General features: G+C 47.8%; 3 protein-coding genes across 3 annotated transcripts; 2 read left to right on the forward strand and 1 right to left on the reverse strand.

The window, feature by feature from the left end:
• Window positions 1-352: 352 nt before the first annotated feature.
• Window positions 353-2773, reverse strand: F4807DRAFT_235760 (uncharacterized protein). Its single transcript, XM_047994215.1, has 3 exons — window positions 2357-2773; window positions 700-2304; window positions 353-637 (listed from the first exon to the last, which is right to left on the reverse strand). Exons 1-2 carry the CDS (start codon window positions 2497-2499, stop codon window positions 783-785), a joined length of 1665 nt encoding a protein of 554 aa, XP_047850834.1. The 5' UTR covers window positions 2500-2773; the 3' UTR covers window positions 353-637; window positions 700-782.
• Window positions 2774-3619: 846 nt separating this feature from the next.
• Window positions 3620-5758, forward strand: F4807DRAFT_236007 (DNA primase, large subunit). The gene is made up of 3 exons (XM_047994218.1): window positions 3620-3969; window positions 4037-5177; window positions 5243-5758. The coding sequence occupies exons 1-3, from the start codon at window positions 3780-3782 to the stop codon at window positions 5415-5417; spliced, it is 1506 nt and encodes a 501-aa protein (XP_047850835.1). The 5' UTR covers window positions 3620-3779; the 3' UTR covers window positions 5418-5758.
• A 5413-nt stretch (window positions 5759-11171) lies between these two features.
• On the forward strand, window positions 11172-11582 carry F4807DRAFT_463806 (uncharacterized protein; the record flags this gene model as incomplete). Its single annotated transcript, XM_048002031.1, has 2 exons — window positions 11172-11431; window positions 11519-11582. The coding sequence occupies 2 exons, from the start codon at window positions 11172-11174 to the stop codon at window positions 11580-11582; spliced, it is 324 nt and encodes a 107-aa protein (XP_047850836.1).
• Between the last annotated feature and the right edge of the window lie 6914 nt (window positions 11583-18496).

Consider the following 18496-nt stretch of genomic DNA (forward strand, 5'->3'; position numbering starts at 1 on the left):
TTAGCCCCCTTTGACCGCAATGTCGGCGATGGCTCTGTCGCTGTTGGATTCAATTTCGAAATCTTTAGGGACGAAGGACGGCATTGCCATTGTGAAGACGGTGTACGCTCCGGTCAGAGCTTCCCTAGGGGAGGCCTGGCCGAGGACGTCGCCCTGGACGATCTCGACTTTTTCTGTGAGCTCTTTGACTTTTTCTGAGTTGACATCGCGGGTAATGACGCGGATCTTGTACTGTTTTGGAGAACTCCGGATCATTCAGCACATAGTTGATTACTGAACTACCCTGGTGGCCGATGGCGCCAAAGACAGCAAGGATCTTAGACATGTTCCTTGCTTTTTTAGGCAAGAGTTCAGTGGCGATGAGTTTGTGAATCCTAGTTCTCTGAGGAAGCATGATGACAGCTCTTCAAATGTTGGACATTCTCCATCGTCCCATGACTAAATCTCACCTAGCTAGCAATTGAGAGTTCATCTTGTCTTGTTTTCGGGGTGCTCGCGATGCGATTCGGCTGAAATGATTGACCGGCAGGATCGAACTCCATGGTACTCCACGGCACTCTGGTCATTACAACACTGCGATTGGGAACTTGCTTCATATCCCTGAATATACCCAATGGATGATTGTATTAACAATCAGCTGGTTTCGGTGTGTAATTAGACATCTATTGAAAAAGCTAAAGCAGCATCACATTGACTCACAAGGTTAGGAATAGTAAGGGCAAATATTAAGTATTTAATTCGTAAGATGAACCCTAAATGACGTTTTGGAACCCATATGCATGTCATGGAAAGACGTGCGATGCATTAACATACTCCGTTATCTCAGTAAAAGCCGAAGGACGCCATCTGGCGCTGGAGTCATCAGAGCCGATATGTAATATCATAACTGAAGGGCCCGGGGTAGAACCCCTAGATTGTGGCGAGCGCTCCTGATCTGTCCAGATGATAGAATCCCTGCGAAGTACACGAAATCTCTCGGCACGAACTCTCTCTGCTTCCAACGGTTTCCTGTAATGTAAGAAGAAAGTTTCAAGTTGGAAGAGAGCTTCGAGCACACAGTCCCGCGACCCGGTCCGCTTCGCCGCTAATACCGAATTTTTATAGAAACTTTCAGCCGCTGGATGATTTCCTCTGAGGCATTGGATGTACCCAAGCCAAATGCACCGAAAAGCTTCATCTCTAGCCGCAAGCAAACTAGGGTTTAACCGAACCAGAGCCTCTTCGGCCTTGTCCAAACGCTGTTGTTCCAAGTTCAACTTGCAAGTAGCCAGGGCGTGTTCTAATTTGAGTAAGCCAAGTAAAGATCCGTCAGCAAAATCTTTATCAATCTTTGATAGCTGATGATTTAGGCTCTGTAGCTGTACCCGTGGATCTTTCTCCCGCTCCACCGTGTCGAAATATTTAAGATATGCTTCAATGGTCAATGGGTGAGCCTCTCCTAATCGCGTGCCATATTCGGATACACATAGCGATAATACCCGACCCATGGCATCCTGCTGCTCGAGCTGAGGGATCGACATGAGGCCGGTCCAGAACCTCGTAAGAGGATGACCCTGGCCAAACAGTGTCACTGTTAGATCTCGACAAAATTGTAGGAGTAGACTCCCGATTTCTCCACGTCCAACACGATTTAAATGGGCGGCTGCCGAAACTAATTTAGGAATCATTATGGGCGGAGGGTTTTTGAAAACTCTGGTTAACATCGCGAAGGGGACGTCAAGAGCGCGGCGAACGGTAGCTGGTTCCACTTGACGGGTCATCGATAACCCTGCTGTTATGCACCTATCAAGAACTGCACTTAGAAGCCCTGCGGGGCCATTTCGTCCGCGGGTATTCCAACAAGAACTTTCTGACCAAGACCAAAGGCCCGACTCAAATGACTGGTCTAGATAAGTGTGGAGCGCCCGGAGCATGTCCTCGGGAACAGGGGAGAGCCTGTTACATTGCACTACCGGTGATGGAGATCTAGATGGAGTTCTGGGTGACGGAGTTCTCAGTGATGGGGAAAGTCGTTTTGAAGATAATGACGGAGATACGGGTGAAGGAGGAGTTCGACAGCTAACATCTCGAATCGCTTCTGGGCTTGGTTCCACACCAGCTTCAAGCTTTGCGAAAACGCTAGGATTTCGTGATAGATAGACCTGAAGGCTGCAATGGTCAACCTCTCTGTCCCTGATAAAGAACAGGGATTGTTTCTGGTCTGCATCACGTTGCTTCTTCAGATGAAGGATCTGGAGAACCTCATCCAATCGAAGGTTTTTAAAGGCACCCCATGTTGTGAATTTCTTCTTATACATCGATACACTAGTTTTTGTTAGTTAAATTACGTAGTCCTTCGTGTCGATATAACTCATACGTGGCAAAGAATTCATGATGTTCCTCCATGTACGACTTGACCTCTTCTAGGGTCTTATCTTCGTCGAGGTACAAGCGCATGATATCCGCCTGTAACCTTGTCCAATCTTGAAAGGTGGCATATCGTTTCGCTGGCGCACTCATTTTTCATCGTGACTGGTCGGGATACGCTAATCCGGGATAGAAAGCGTTCATATCCAGAGGCCTCCGACGGAAGGTTATCCATAGTCTTCGTAGGTATTATATATTGTCCATGTGAAGTGCCAAAAGCCAAGGTGAGGCTCTTAGGTAGCTAGAAGCCTAACCAGATTGAGAAGACGCTGTACGAGAAAAGACATAAGGCGGGATCGAGTGTTACGGCGGCCTAACGATGATTGGTCAGGAGCCAGCGCGCCAGCCAATGACGGCAAAGGTTGCCCGCAGCATCGTCACTAGAGGGAACAGTCCGGGCTGAAATAAGGTCCGAGGAAATCGAATCGAGCTGAAAAATAGCCGGGATCCTAGTAGGATGTCATGGATGCGGAGAACTTATACCGCCATTGGGTAGCGGAACTCATGTGAGGAATGGGAAGCGCATGTCTTTCTCAAGATGATGATGCATTTTTGATACTTGTCCCATACTGCCCCATACTTGTTCCATGCTTGTGCCCTTGTCCCGCTGACCAAAACCATGGAAAGGCCATTTCGGGAAATTCAGAACCATAAGAGGCTATCGTCTGCATCTATCGGGTGCATCCACGAGGTGACCGCATCGTGGAAACATGGTAAAATATGATCATAAGTGGCGATCACCTTTGTTGGCAGTGTTGGCTCAGTAAGATATGTCTTCTCAGCATCCTTCTCGGCATTCTTCTCAGCAGGTCGGTAGCATTGTGCAACCCAAAATATCGATAATATTTTTAGTAGGGTGCACTGGATGCACTGGATGCATCGAATAGTATCGAACACCTGGCTTAGCTGATCTGAAAACCCATCCTTGGCATTGTTGACGAATGACGTCGGAAACTTATTATATATCTCAATGACCGAGCCGCTATGTTTGCGCCTTTTTAGCTGAGCTGGCCTTCGGTCCTCTAAAAATAAGCAAAAGGGTTGAGGAGGCGAGTTTTCCGGTCGTCTTAAGACATGAGTTAAGAGGGCCAAATAGTGGGGTCAAAGCCGGACAGGGGTAGACGCGGATTATGTAAAGGTGGCACAAGGATATCTAAAGTTATATGCAATATGATTGGTCATTCTTAATTGACAATCACGCTCTACCCCAAAACGCGCTTTCCATGATTAGAGTCGCGTCTTGGAAAAGTTACAACCCCGGAAACTCAATTGAGGAAAGCAAAAAGTATCAGCAAAAGTATCCAAGTACAACTTCTGCATTCTCAACTTCGTTTATGTAGCGATACTCATCTTAAGTCCCGCAAACCACCACGATGCTCAGGGCAGACTTCAATCGAGTAGACCCCAAGAGACGCCAAGTTCTCGACCATCGAAAAAGACAATTCGCCGATCCGACCTACAAGCAGGCGGAATACGCCCATCGTCTAAATTTCTACGAGACTCCCCCGACGGCGGACATCACCCTCGAACAATTCGAACAATGGGCTATCGACAGACTGAGGGGTATAGTCTAATTTTGCCTTGTCCTTTCATAGCCATACCCCTAATGCTAATACCAATCTTACCGTAGTCCTTGCCGAGCTAGAAGCATGCTCGTTTCGAAACAAGACGCAAGCTGAGACAGCGGCACATATGAAGCCGCTCCTCGAGAAGTATCTTCCGCTCGACTCCAATACGGCCGCCTCGACCCAGCTTCCCGCTCAGAGACAGAAAGATCACTACAGCCACTTCATACTCCGACTCGCCTTCGCGTCGACCGAAGACCTACGACGGAGGTTCAGTCGGGTAGAGACCATGCTCTTCCGCCTACGGTTAGACGACGGTCTTACGCGCGAGCGAAATGCTTTCATCCAAAGTCTGAACTTGGACTGGGAAGCTGTCACGAAGGAAGAGCAGGACAAATACTTCGCCGAACTAAGCGCGACAAGTGGACTAAGAAAAGGAGAGGAAGACACCTGGTACAAAGTCGATTGGGAACGCGTACCAGATCTAGTCGAGGCAAGGAAAGTGTTCCTGAAAGCTGGGAAGGCTTACGTACCTTCAAAAGAGCTACCCAGCATGGTGATCGCCGAGTTCACGAAAAGGCTTGATCGGGCGTTAGAACTTACGGCCCGCGCGCTGCCACGACTTGACGAAGACGACCGACTTACACCTATTCTCGACCACCTATCGAAGAACTTCGTCACTCCCGACGCTTCGTACAGCAGCTCCACTTCTAGCGTCCCTGGCGCCGAGATCACGGCGCGCAATGTCGATAACCTATCTCAACACTTCCCGTTGTGCATGCAGCATCTGCATAGATCATTACGTCGGGACGCCCACTTAAAACACTTCGGACGTCTGCAATACACCCTCTTCCTGAAGGGTATCGGCTTAAACCTGGAAGAATGTCTAATCTTCTGGAGAAGCTCCTTCCACAAAATCACGGATGATACGTTCAACAAAGAATACAGGTACAACGTACGACACGCATACGGCGATGTTGGTGGAGACTCGAACCGTCGTGGAGGCGGTTACTCGCCATTCTCATGCCAGAAGATCCTGACGGAACACCCGCCCGGCCCGGGTGAAGCTCACGGGTGCCCATACCGACACTTCAGCTTGGAGAACTTGACTACGTTGCTGCAACAAACGGGCGTATCGGATCGTTCGGTCCTACAAGGTGTTAAGGAAGACAAGGATAATCAGAAATTTCATATGGCCTGTAACCGGTATGCCTTCATTCCATCTGCGACCCACCTAGTGTCTTTAGGTTTGAACTGACATTTGCATGCAGTGTGTTTGAATACGTCCACAAAAATGAGCTCCGGAAAGCCAAGGATGAAAGTATCATGTCGTCGCAACAGCTCGAGACGATCGTTCACCCCAACGAGTACTTCAGAAGGAGCTTCCTTCTGAAAAATCTCGGGAAGGTCAAAGAAGACCAAGATGTGAAGATGGAGGGCTTCTAACGAAGTTTTTAATTAAATTATGTTAATATCTCATGATAAATGGGAGTCTTGCAGGGCGTGCGTGGGATCGTACGCGCTGGAGACATGCATGGCGGGCGAAGGATCCGAACCGGCGTTGTGGTGTTCACCAATGATTCAGATGGCATAACGTTGAATTTCAAGTTATTTTTTCACCGCATCGGTTACACCGCACAAGCTGGAATGTGTGGCTTACAGTATTAAATAAAGATAGGTGATAAGTAAGCTGTTGGTGACGACTTTCTGACGAAGCTCGCTACATAAGCACGTCGCACAACAGTTAATACAGCAGTTAATAGACGCCCTATCCAGCACGTACGACATGCATACATACCTAGGTACATTACAAACTGAGGCATAAGACTGCGAAGCCGTGGGATAACGGGGCTCGATAATGTTAGCCAACGCACCACTGTACGGATCTACCACGCATATTTAATATACAGCGGCATGATACGTGTGGTGGCGAAGACGGGTGATGGCGCAGCCGCATATGAATTTAAAGCCAATCTTGGATGCTCTCGCGTGGGGATTGGGTATCTATTCTCCGGTCGTAAATAGATGAGGCTCTGCAGGAAAGGGGAAGGGGTAAGAGGGAAGGGGAGTGGGAAGCATGGCTGGCTGCCCTAAAGGTTCGGGACGACGCGCAGGTAAATTAGATGGGTCATGCAATGGATCGCCAGGGCACCTCTTCCGAGACGCGGGTTGGTAAGCGGACGGCGGGACGTCTGCCTACGACTGCAGCGCTTGGCAAGATGGGATGCGCAGATGGGAATGCGAGGCATGCATGCCCTGACGCTGGCGCTGGCGCAGCCGGCATAAGACAGACGGGCTGCGACCCACGCCTTGGCCGGTTACGTCTACGAGGTGATGTGGTGAGGTGAAGGAGGCCGAATGAAAAAAAAGAAAAGAAAAAACCTACCAATACGGCGTTTTCGGACAGTGAAATTTTTGCTGTCGTATTCTCTAAGTAGCGACGATTCTGATGCACAGTATGTATGAGATGTTTGAGATGTGATGTGTGTGTGTATATGTAAGAGCGTCCAATATCCCCACGCCGGACGTAGAGCGACGAGCAACGAGCGCACGGCATTGACTCCGGTAGGGCGGCCGGATACTGCGGATCTTACCTCCCTTATGTATGTTCCGCTTCAATCTTGTCTCCGGATGGTGGCGCGAGAGAATGTCCGGTGTCCGGGCATATGAAGGTCGACAGATCAGGTCAGGTCAGGTCAGGTCAAGTCAGGTCGGCTTCCCAACTTGTTTCGACGATTACGCACCAGCGAAACATTTTGCAGGCTATGCTCGATTCCCTTGCAAGTTTGCGATGTATGTACACGTGTATACGTGTGCTTCTTATCTACATCTCAGGTAGCAGGGCGGTGTCTAACACGCGTTCTCTGATACGCGCCCCTGCTTCTCGACAGCCCTACTCAAGGCCAAGACCAATTTAGAACTAATTCCTTCTAAATGGCTCACTCGTTCGATTCATATCCAACAGGCACGCACAAACTGCGACGGCTTCCAGGATACGCGGCCCCTAGGAAAGACGGTGTGTCCCGGGCATCCCGGCCCCCAGACGGTATCCATATTCGGCAAGGCCAAGCTCGAATCGTCTCTTGCCGAAAGGGGAAGACTCGGAAGCTCCAACGCTTACTGACCGACCGAACTTAGTCCTAACCTTTGCGGTGAGTCAACTTCCCGAAGTCGCTGGGGCTTTTTATGCAACGCCTTTGTATGGATAATTCTCGGCGAGACGGATTGAGTAGTACTTTTTCTTCTTCCTTTGTTTCAGCTGGGACGGGTGCTCGGTGGGCTGACTGAGACCGCCTCTCTAAGTTTTGTTTTCCGCGGAAGAAACACGGGAATGGGATTGTTTATGAGCCCAGGAGCTGTCCAGGGGATGATGAATGGGCGGTGCGCGTAGAAGAAAGGAAATAGTAAAAAATCGAGATTCGAGACACTCGAACAGAACTTTGGTACCATTGTGCGAGTCGGAGATATCCAGAGATCGTCAGGGACCGACGTCTAGGGCAGCTTGTGATCATTTCCCAAGGTTTGCTCCAAGATCAAACATCAAAGAATTGGTCCCGTGAGTTGGCAAGGCGGACAGTTGATTGGGGGGACTCGCGCCGGGCAGAATGCGATTTCGAAACAATGGGAAATTTGGGAGACATGGATGGAACTTATCGATCTCGATGGTACGGTAGACGGGATCTATCACATTCCTCTTTCTTGGCGGGTTGCATAAGATCTCAACTAACTTGTCACTACTCACCAATAATAAAGTGGTTCGCACAAATAGTTTAGAACGAATATGGCATAGGTAAGCTTAGAATGAGGAGCTTGTGATCTTGACTAGTGTAGATTCGTAACCTTGTAACGTCCGAGGATTCTAGATTGCGATGGACTCGGTAATAGGCAATGGGCATGAAAGAGAAAAGAACAGGTAACCTCGACGTGGAATAGTGAAAGGGAATTCGGCATAAATCATCCTACAAGATACTATATCTCGAGATTCGACGATGGTACGATATAATATGTTCTATATATGTATGTAATACAGAGCACGTAAGGCAAGTAACATGTCATGGGTTCCCGTTACCATTCTGTATTCATGGATCTGGAACGTTGTAGGTCCACATTTCCATCTATGTGCCACACCTCCGGGCAGTCCTAGGCGACGGGAATCTTCGATCGTTTGTGTCGATCACTTGTTCTCTTTAGGCCGAGATCCCGACATCGTATCACATAATCTATAACATGTTGTTTGTCAATGGAGACTTTTAACGCTCTTGACAGAAATCATCCGGAATGAAAATAGGCCAATTGGCCGGAAATTAGACGACAGGGCTTGAGAGTGAGGCTCTATTCTCATTACCTGTCGAATTTGGTTAACACGGAATCAATTGCCCCCATAGAAGGTTCAAGAAAGCAAGTATGGACTCATCTCGGCTCGCCAACACGCCTAGAAACGTTGAATATCCTAACAGATAACGCATCTCGATGGAAAAGTCTTGCTAGGCACATATGTTATAATCTCAATGGCCGATAGTATTGACAAGTTCGGGTTGCTGCATATGGACTAGTAGCTATGATTCTCGGGCTTGCATATGGGCGTTATGTTGGCGTTCCTGCTGTCATCTCGGATGTCAATATTTTCTTACTCTCGCCGGTTACACGTAAAGCTCTTACAGCTTCAGCTAGATTAGGCGCGCAGGGACAAATGCTGCATCCTTTTGCTTCGCTGTAGGGTCCTAACCTTAAAGTATACCGTCGTGTAGCTTCAAGAAGTGTTTTTCCAGTGCTTCACCCCACTCGCACACCCCCTTGAGTGTGGATATTCGAGATCAGAGTACATAGATCCATAAATCGAACCATGGCGAGGGTGCTGGAAAGCTGGGGTCGACAGAGAAATTGGGTCGCGACCGAGCAAGGGGAATGGGGGATTAAGAGATCTGGCTCCGGAATAAAGGATTAATCTTGTTGGTTTTCCATAGCGATCTATTTAGTGCCAACTCTCTCTGTGAACCGTTGCGAAACAGACGCCGTGCTAAGCTGTTCTTGTACGAGTGGCAAACGTTCTTCTTGGGAAGGTTGCTATGAAGGGTAGAATATTGATGGATCCTACGAGATCCCCGCCGGTAATGATCGTCACCAGGTCCCAGCGGGAGAACGGTCTGGATCGAACTTTAGCTGATTCATCGAAGTCAAAACACAAAGCGGGCTGGCTGGGCGGGCCACGATCTCTCGAATAGAACGATGGTCGAAAAAAGAATTTCTATCAGAGTCCGCCAAGTTCGCGCGCTTTTTTGGACACGGAATAGTTTATATTTTTTTATGAAGCCAAGTTTCATCGTGTTAGGTAATGCTATTCATCATGGATGGGATCGTGAGAAAGTGACAGGTTAGCCTCGAACGCCTGCTGTATGTACGATACATAAGCCAATCTGCACTCTATTATCAGAACAGGAGCTATTATGCCGAGCAGAGGCACATGCAAAAAGAAGTATGCAGTCAACGCTGCTTGCCTACTGTAGAGTTTCTAGCGAATGATGCGCTAGGGAATAATGCAGGCCGAAAATGTAAGCCAAATATCAGCAAGTCTCAGCCATCGCAGTTCTTCGTGAGCATCGCGCACTGTCACTCTGCAGTAGTATAGGTAGTATAGTAGGGTATCTCAAAGGTGTGAGAGTTTTCCTATAACAGCCGAAACCGTAGAGAGAGCCGATTCCGCGACCTCGCCCGTAAAAACACATTTTGATGAGGATTGTCGATAGTAATAACAAGATTTTGTCACAGCGCTCCGGATGATCAGAGGGGAAGATCGGGGGACCGTTCCGCTTATTAGCATATATATGAAAATTGACTTGACGAGAAACACCGCGCTACGCTTTGATATTCCGCCGGCACTCTATGACGCTGGAGTAGCACGCGCAAGCAATGATAACACCCCGTCGATCTTAGATCTGTCGCATCCTCCCCCCAAGAAGTAAATAATTCTACCTACCAGGCTGCCAGGCCGACTCAACATTATGTATGACTTAGCTACAAGCCTACTGTCCACCATCTTCGATGGTTTGGGCGGTAGCACACTTAGGATCTCGATAGTGATGACATGATTCATTGAGTTATATCGACTGGTATCGACTTGCACGGGACTTGCAGCACACATGCGCACCTACCTAGCGCAAAGCTAAACATTGATACTAAGGGAAGATGAGAGATTAGACTCTTCCTATCCCTTAAGCGTAGCGGACGGTCATATCAACCCCTTTGAGCCTCTCCATTTATTTCCCGCGACTCGTCCATCCATCTCACACAAGGTCTCTCCAGCTTTCAAGAGTATGCGAAACGACTTAAATAAGCCTTCAATCTATTAATCAGTCGACTCTCTTTTTCCTGGTATCACCTTTAACAAGCACATCCATGACAGAGCACTTGTCCACAATTACGGCCCTGAATCGATCATAGGGTTGCAGTACGTAAGCAACACATATTACATACCGCCCAGCAGTCAGATAACAAAGCCCGCACCGAAAGAGGCTTGTCACGCCCTGGCGTTTAGCTGTGCTTGAGAGTGGTACATCGGCATCGTGTCATCGAAAAGCCACACCCAAAGTCGTTGTAGTCTCTGTCCTTCGAGCCCGACGGATCCGCTACAAGAGAAAGCGAAACGCCGAACTCATCGGGATTTTAGGCACCACGCTATTCCTCCCACGCTCTATTTTTTCACTCTTACATACATATTTTTCTTCTTTCAGTGCCCTACCTTGCCTTACGTTACACCCTTGTCTATTCGTGACCTGACCGGGCACAAGCTGGACGCCTGCTGCTCCTCGTCGAGTCTCCACTTTAGACACTTGTGCCATAGTTGCTACGGTCTACGAGACTATAATTGCTACCTACATACATACCTACCTACCACATACTACGTTTATATACCGGACCTGGTGCTACTAGCCTGGACCTTTCTCTTTTGGACTTGGGTCAGAACTAGAAAAGGACAGGAGCCCTCCTTGCGGATCCCTTCGACCCCTGGTGAACTGGATCTCTCGGCTCGAGCCTGCAATAAACGTTCCGAAACAAGCCCCCCATATAAGACTCCACGCTTCACATTCCATCCCAATCCTATTTGGAAAAGGCTTCCACTTATACAAAAGCTGCCAACATCCCCCCCCGCCTTCCCTCTCATATATTTGTACTAGCCCACGTCGCTCATAAGCCACCATCAATATGTCAACCCGTCCACCCAAGACTCACTACGCCAGCTCCTCCTCAACAGACACAGACAGCAGTTCACCTTCATCGTCGGATACCGATCTGTCCTTTCTATCCAGTATGGACGTTCAGCCTGTCGCTTCGGTTGAGGTGTTGCGCTGCCTGCGCTGCCATCGCCATGTCGAGGCCACATCCACCGACGACCCAGCCTCGACGGGGATGATCCGAGTAGGATTCAACCTCTACTATTGCCAGAAGTGCGCGACGGCAGTCGGGTACAAATGAACAAGGCGACATCTTTACGTGATGTGAGGAAATGGTCGATAACAACAACAACAACAAACTGCTACTACACGCTTCAGCCTGAACGACGACAACGAAAGATTGCATCGCTCTATTCACGAACAAACCGATGCGACTTTTTGATCTAAACCCAACCTAGCCTTGGATTTCTCAAAAAGGAAACAGGAAGAATTGACGGCCATGCGAACGAACAAATCACATTCTCAGAACCTCCACGAGACGGATGGGAAAACTTGATAACCCGGCATCGCATCCCCCCTGAGGGTTGCTACACTAGACGCGCATTCTTCGCGCAGATGAGGACAACACGAACCGCATTACGACAACACCCAGCTGCACCTGCATGGATGATATGTCCTATGGTGTTCCATATACAGCGACAGCTGCATGGCGGTATACGGAGGTGTTTTGCAAAGGGGCCTTACCTAGATGCCTAGCCTATACCTAGCTCACACTTAGTCCTAGATGGCTACTACTTTTATCCTCCCCCTTTGCTCGTTTTCCAATGGAAGAGTGGGTTCGATTACTTATTGTTATTATTATTATTTTGTCTTTTGTATATATTACATACATTTCGCCACCCCCAGGTCGCAGCGCGTCGACCCATTCAAACGTTCGATTGACAGGGACCTAAAACCACAACAGGCACGAGTTAGGAATCTTGCAGAAGCAGCGCGGCGACACCAAAGCCTCTACCGGAAACTTCGCCCGGCTATCTCGCATATCCGCCACCCAGCCAGATCTTGGAGTGCCTTTTGGAGCCCATTTGGAGCCGAAGATGGGAAGTGAAGCGCGGCTTTTTCGGGTCCGGTTGTCCCTCAACCCCTCCTGGCCTTCCCCTCTTCTCTCTCCATGATCGCGATCGATCGATTTTTCTGTTTTTTCTCATGCAATTCTCCAAATTCGCATGTTTGGCATGCGGGATTATAGGTTACGGACGGAGCTGAAACGCTGGGACACGCGGCATGATCTGGGTTTGATTGACTTTGTGCTCGTGCCTAGCAGAAAGTTGCAGCGCTTCAATTGCTTGGCCTACCGGTGAAGCCGATTGAGTCGATGCGAGGCGCAGCTATGAGCACAAGTATCGCATATTATATCTTGACCAATCAATCATTCAATCAGAGGTAGTTGGCAAGGATGGTTAGGAAATTTTTTTCTCATGTGCCCACTATTAGAAAGTTCACCGCCTTCTGTTGGGTAATTGGGCGACGATGGGCGGATGGGTTGGGTTGGATTTATTTACCAAACATTCAACACCATACATCATCACGAGCGCTCTTGTCATGGCTTTTTCTTAGCTCAGGTAAAAGGCACAGAACAGAATCATAACCTGAACCTAAAGAACTCTCTTCCCCTTAACCCCTTGTCCATACACACGTCATATGCGTCTCGACCTAGACACATTTAACCAATCCGATCTCGTCAATCCCTTTCAGTATGGGTTCTCATCCCGTCGATAAACCAATCACCGCTCCGCAACCCGGCTCTAGCCCCGGCAAATACTACCGACCCCAGTCCGTTCCATCTGCCTGTGACGTTGATGTGCTTTCGGACCCGCCAATCAAGCCGGGGCAGCAGCGAAGCGACGAACGCTTGCAATCACATACATGTGGCACGCAGCTCTTTCCTGCCGGTCGGTCATTTTGGCAATACGCACAGCAGCAGCAGCCAGTCTTTTGCATCCGAACCGCACTTTGAGAGTCGGGCAACCACGGGAGTACTTGCCTTGCTTAGCCTCATGCTATCGGCTTGAACGCCGTTGTATTCTACTGTCTCTATTATCATTATTCTCATTACTCATATTTCACTTCACCGCATTTTACATCTTCTCTTCGTTTTGCAGTGTCGGCCGTGCCTCCTGGGAGTGCTGATGAATCCCGTTCAATTTTACTCCGGGAGCGCTATCGGCGGTTCACTTGCGTGATCTCCCTAGTAGTTTTGGATAAATGAAATTTGTGTGGAAAGTTGGATACCCCCCATTCGTCTTGGCGCACGGTGGTACTCGAGAGGGAACCGGTCGGGTTGCATTTTGTTTAAACGGCGTCCAATTGGCATGTGGAGTACCATTAGACCTCGGGCATATGAATCAGGATGGAGGCATCTACAGCAGTATTGGTAACCACGCTTCAATGGATGCATGAAAAGAATATACACTCTTATTTGGAAGGGGGAATACACGCCGGGAATATACGCATTTTAGACGACGGAGATATTGGACAAGCCAAGATAGTATTATGATGAGATCTACGTATTACACGATAGTCAGGAAACATAATATGGTTTATCATTTCTCTACTCTGGTATTGAAAAATCTGCCCTGCTTGTCATTTGACCTAAAAAATCCAGTGGATTACAGCATCATGTAAGGGCTTTTTACCTCCTCAAAGTTGTCATACTAGGTACCCAGCGCATTACGGGAGAACATTCCATTGCCTCGGGATACCGACGCGCTAAATTAGAATGGCAAGTATCTCTGGCCATGGCTCATTTCCCGACTCAAAAAATCTCATAGTATATTACGCATACCAATCTCCAACTCATCCGGTGCCGATTATGCGATGCCGCGTACACAATACACGTGGGTATCTTGTATGTCAAACCGCCGGCGGGTTAGCAAGCGGACACTAGATATCCCAACGTAGTATGGGAATGGGGCAAAGAGGCCGCCAGAAAGGTAGTGTGGGACGATGTCAGGGACGGCGCGCGACGGTTTGCTTGATGATCGACTCTTAGCTTCCAGCACGGGCTGCCCAAGGTTCCGGGTTCTTGTGTCCTTGGGTACAGATGGAGGAGGCCATTGCGCATCTGGTTAGGAGCCCCATCGAGAAATTCTTTGATGTTAGTTTCCACGACAATGTGAAAATGGGATCATCTATCCCCGTACCTCCTTTACATATGGGATCTGCTTCTGATAATCTGGTAGACTACGGGTCAGCATGTTTCAGTTTACCTACTCCAAATATATGCCAAGGCTGTTTCATGTAATCACGCGGTCGTGGGTTGGGTAACTTCAGTAGCTGACATCATGATAGACATCGTGAGGCACAGAGGCGACTACCCATCCCACCAAACGACTAGACACACATTCCCATACTCCTTCTTTCCGCGCTATCGGATAAAGTAAGCTTATTAGTGTTAACTCCGCCATGGCAGCATTACTATGCATTCGTACTAAGTACGCTAAGCACCACTGCCTTACTCACATTAGCCATATCTTGTTCTGCTAGCGACGAACACGAGTCAGCCCTTAGAATGCATACGAGAAGATCACCACTCATATGCTGAATTATATGAGCCTGACAAATATACAAGACCCCTAGCTCTTATCCCCATCCACCCCCCACATAATACACTACAAAGACTCAATATAGTAATCGTTCCAAAAGCAAGCGCGCCAAGCCTTCAAGCCAACTGCTACGTAGCACCCTAAGCAGATCCTCAAATCCTGCTCCCGTCGCTCACAATCCGGCAAGCCGCCCGGCCGCGCGCTGCAACCCTTTCAACGTTACCTGCTTTGCCAATACGCACATGCGCGCGCGCGCGCGCAGGGAACCCGGCTGTTATTTCAGTCAGAGTTGGCAGCCGCTCATTGGCCTCGAAAATCCCGACTTTCCTCGTCTAGTTTTCTGCCGAGATGCGACGATCAGGGTCCTGAATTTCCAAAACATACATCATCATGCAGCCTGCACGTCGATGTCACCGTGCAGGTAGGGACCGGTCGGGCAGAGCGAATAAAAGGGAGAATTGGGCGCCATACCCTAGGTCGCTGGCCGGCGGCTAGCGTGATGGTTTCCCAGGTATATACGGATGCGCATATGTTCGTATGATATGGGATGTATGAAGGGATTGAAGGGGTCCACGATGGTATGCCTGGGTTTAGGAGGGTTGTTCGCGATATCGACATATCGACATATCGACGCTTATCCTACCAACCACATTTCGCTCATAAAATAACTCGGCTTAGGCGTTAACGAAAGATGGGGTGCTAGTTACGACCCTCGCTAGCTGATAAGCTACCTACTCATGCAGCTGGATACTGTTTAGCATGCGATGATTCGCGGGGTCTTATCCGGCTAGTCAGCACTGAGGGGATTCGGAATTCCAGACCGCGGGGAAGCTCTGAACTGCTGGCCGTATGCCGCAGTAGCAGTGGCTGCGAAAACATCCCCACATGAGCTCAAAGTCACCTACCCAAGGACATATGTGGGTGGTCATTTGTCCTACATACGCAGATGCAGTGAGCCAGCGAGTCATTGTTGGGCGGTGTTTGGTCTTTTGGGAGCTTAGGCCGCCGGCGTCAGGAACGCGCCCCTTTAGAGTCGACGCTGGCTATCTCGCTAGTGCGGAGCGAATAAGCTTAAGCCAGCAAAGCCCGGTCGGTTTACGTGCGTTGGTATGAGAAAATTGATTGTCATTTCTGAGAAGAGCTTCCTTAGAGAGAGCTGAGCCGGTAGTTGACGATCCAATCACGAGCGAGAAGAAGCCCACTATCCGAGCGAAACTATAGGTTTCAGTAAAATGAGAGATGTCCACTCTACTTTGGAAGGTACTTTCGAAGGATGGAACGCTCAGGGTCCAATGCAAGATTGAGAGTTATTCTGCTAAACGATGGCAGCGTAGCTCGGAATGTATTGTGGCGCATTGCCGGAATCGCAACATGCCTTATGATCTATACTTGCCCGCGTACGTTCCGGCTCAAAGGACTAAATCATGTTACATTGCACATCCTTCTAGGTCTAAGTATCTGGTAAAAACCAGAGCCAATAGAGTCACGAAACCAGATAAATAGTTGGATGGTTGAACATTTTGACTTCGAGGTGAGCGCCACGCCGAGCTGCTCGGTGAAGTGGCATGCATGTCTTACCGATGAAGAGATTTCGACGACATGAAAAATAACTCTCAGGTACCTATACATAACCCACTGCTTCAAGCCGGGTATCTACCTAGGTTATGGCTTCAAATGCAACATGTTAGCTGTTGCAGTGATACCGTGGAAATGGCCTACCTACCCACCGAAGAAGGCATCGATTTATGGAGCCACCAAGTTGCATATACCGAAAAACCTACATAGCATGCGTACAGTGTCTTGGGTACCCCGGGTAAGTTAGCTCGAGTCGTTGGTAATGTTTAAACGTTAACTGGGGCGCTTTGATGCGTGTAAAAATTTACCCGGTGCAGAAAATATGTGCTCGGGGGTTGACTAATAGAATATATTCAAATTCATGTTAATCAAGTCTTGTTCGTGACTCATTTGCTGTTAAAATAACCTTGTAATGAAACCATTCTATTAGAATAGGGGTATCATCTTATGACAAACCACTTTGAAATAACCATGCCTACCAGGTAATTACCTAGGTAAGTCAGCAGCTAAACACATTTGCCATTAGTTGATAAGTAACCATTATCTACTAGGTACCTAGGTAAAATATTTTAGAAAGTGCTTAGAACTTCAACGCAGATCTTTATAATACGTGCCCCTTATTATCTAGGTACCAAGCTATATCTATCAAGTTGACGGAAATACGTTCCCCTTTATCTAACGGCTTAACCTATTCTAAAATGCCATATCGTAACAATTAAATGTTTTCCTAGGAACCATATCAATCAAGACATCGTGTTCTGCACGAGCACAAAACTTGCATTTATACCTATTTGCTGGCGTAAGTGCTAAAGTAAATGCAAACGTAATCTTGCAGTACCTGGATATCGATCTCTCAAATATGTTCTCAAGCCTACCATTTAATCTTGCTATGGAATTTTCCAATGATTCTGTGCAAGAGTAGAACTAGAGGCGCTTATATGCCGAGAAGACTAGGTAAGTGGATGTTTCCATTCCTCTTGATCTAGTTCCTTGGGTACGGGGTAATTCAAATGCAAACAGCACAATTCATCTTTAGTGCCATCCGGGAACTTGACTTTCTTCTCTCCTGGTGATTTGGCCTGCGGTCTTGTCTGATGTCTGGTATACTCGCCCCCTTTTCCCTTACTTTGTTGAGTTTACCTATGCAACGAGGGTTGACTTAACCAGTCTTAAGTAGGTAGGTACGTTTGATAAGTAGGTAGCTAATTACATACTCATTGCTTGAAAACCTCCAAAGGGTATATGGATATCTTTAAACGTCTACCTTCTTGAAAATGGTAATTATGCACGAGTGGAAGTTGAATTTGACGTTTTACCTGGAATAGTGGTTGGTGCTCTGCGACGAAATTGGACATTACAATACAACCCTTTTTCTTCGGTACCGCATAGATTTGATTCATTCAATCCAAAATAAAACTTTTCAATATTATTTATTGGTTGTAAATACTTTCACCAGACTTTCCACCAGCCGTATATATTTTACATTCTATTATAGGGTCGCGATTATCTGTCTCGTAGCCGAAATAAGCCCTGTAGTTCGACCTCTACCTGTGATTGCCATTGCCTGCTATGCTCTCTATAAGGATCGCCGATGAAATCGATCTTCACCTACGAGTTCTGTGGTGTCTGTTGACCATTCTGTAATCATTGATTCGTGGTTTCGAAAGGGGGTTGACGAGTTGATGCGAATTCCGATTGTGCCCATGATGACGATGATGATGAGATGATCGTGAACCTCTATTCGCATTTCGGGCCCCGTGGTATGAGCTGGCTGGCTCAGATGAACTGAAACATTGCCCCATGATTTACCGATTGATCAATACCGAAATGGGTTTATTATTGTTGTCAAATACTTGTGGTCTCTATTGTCGAGGAGAATGGGATGATCATATGGTACAGATCAAGAAATAAAAATTATTCGAACAGAAGCATTGATGGTATCTTTTTATAAATTCCAATTTCAATTATTCTCATGCTAGAAAAGTAGCACTCAATACGAGTGTATTGTCAATGATAGGTACCTAGGTGATTCATTACCCAGGCAAGTAAGAACGCGTCACGAGAGCTTCTTGGATATGTGTGACAGCTAGGTTGAGAAACTCGTCATCTGACTTTCTTTTCTCACTATTTTAGAGATTGGATTGCTTGTAGTCACATTTATTATCTCTCCCACTAG

Source organism: Annulohypoxylon truncatum (genome assembly GCF_022578515.1).
Source record: "Annulohypoxylon truncatum strain CBS 140777 unplaced genomic scaffold F4807scaffold_35, whole genome shotgun sequence".
NCBI classification, from domain to species: domain Eukaryota; kingdom Fungi; phylum Ascomycota; class Sordariomycetes; order Xylariales; family Hypoxylaceae; genus Annulohypoxylon; species Annulohypoxylon truncatum.

Excerpts from the sequence above, each read along its gene's own strand:
- F4807DRAFT_235760 (XM_047994215.1), bottom strand. The coding sequence starts at position 2,499 with ATGAGTGCGCCAGCGAAACGATATGCCACCTTTCAAGATTGGACAAGG. Across the intron at positions 2,305-2,356 it reads CATCATGAATTCTTTGCCAC|TGTATCGATGTATAAGAAGA; the intron begins GTATGAGTTATA and ends AACAAAAACTAG.
- F4807DRAFT_236007 (XM_047994218.1), top strand. The coding sequence starts at position 3,780 with ATGCTCAGGGCAGACTTCAATCGAGTAGACCCCAAGAGACGCCAAGTT. Across the intron at positions 3,970-4,036 it reads GGCTATCGACAGACTGAGGG|TCCTTGCCGAGCTAGAAGCA; the intron begins GTATAGTCTAAT and ends ATCTTACCGTAG. Across the intron at positions 5,178-5,242 it reads TTTCATATGGCCTGTAACCG|TGTGTTTGAATACGTCCACA; the intron begins GTATGCCTTCAT and ends ATTTGCATGCAG.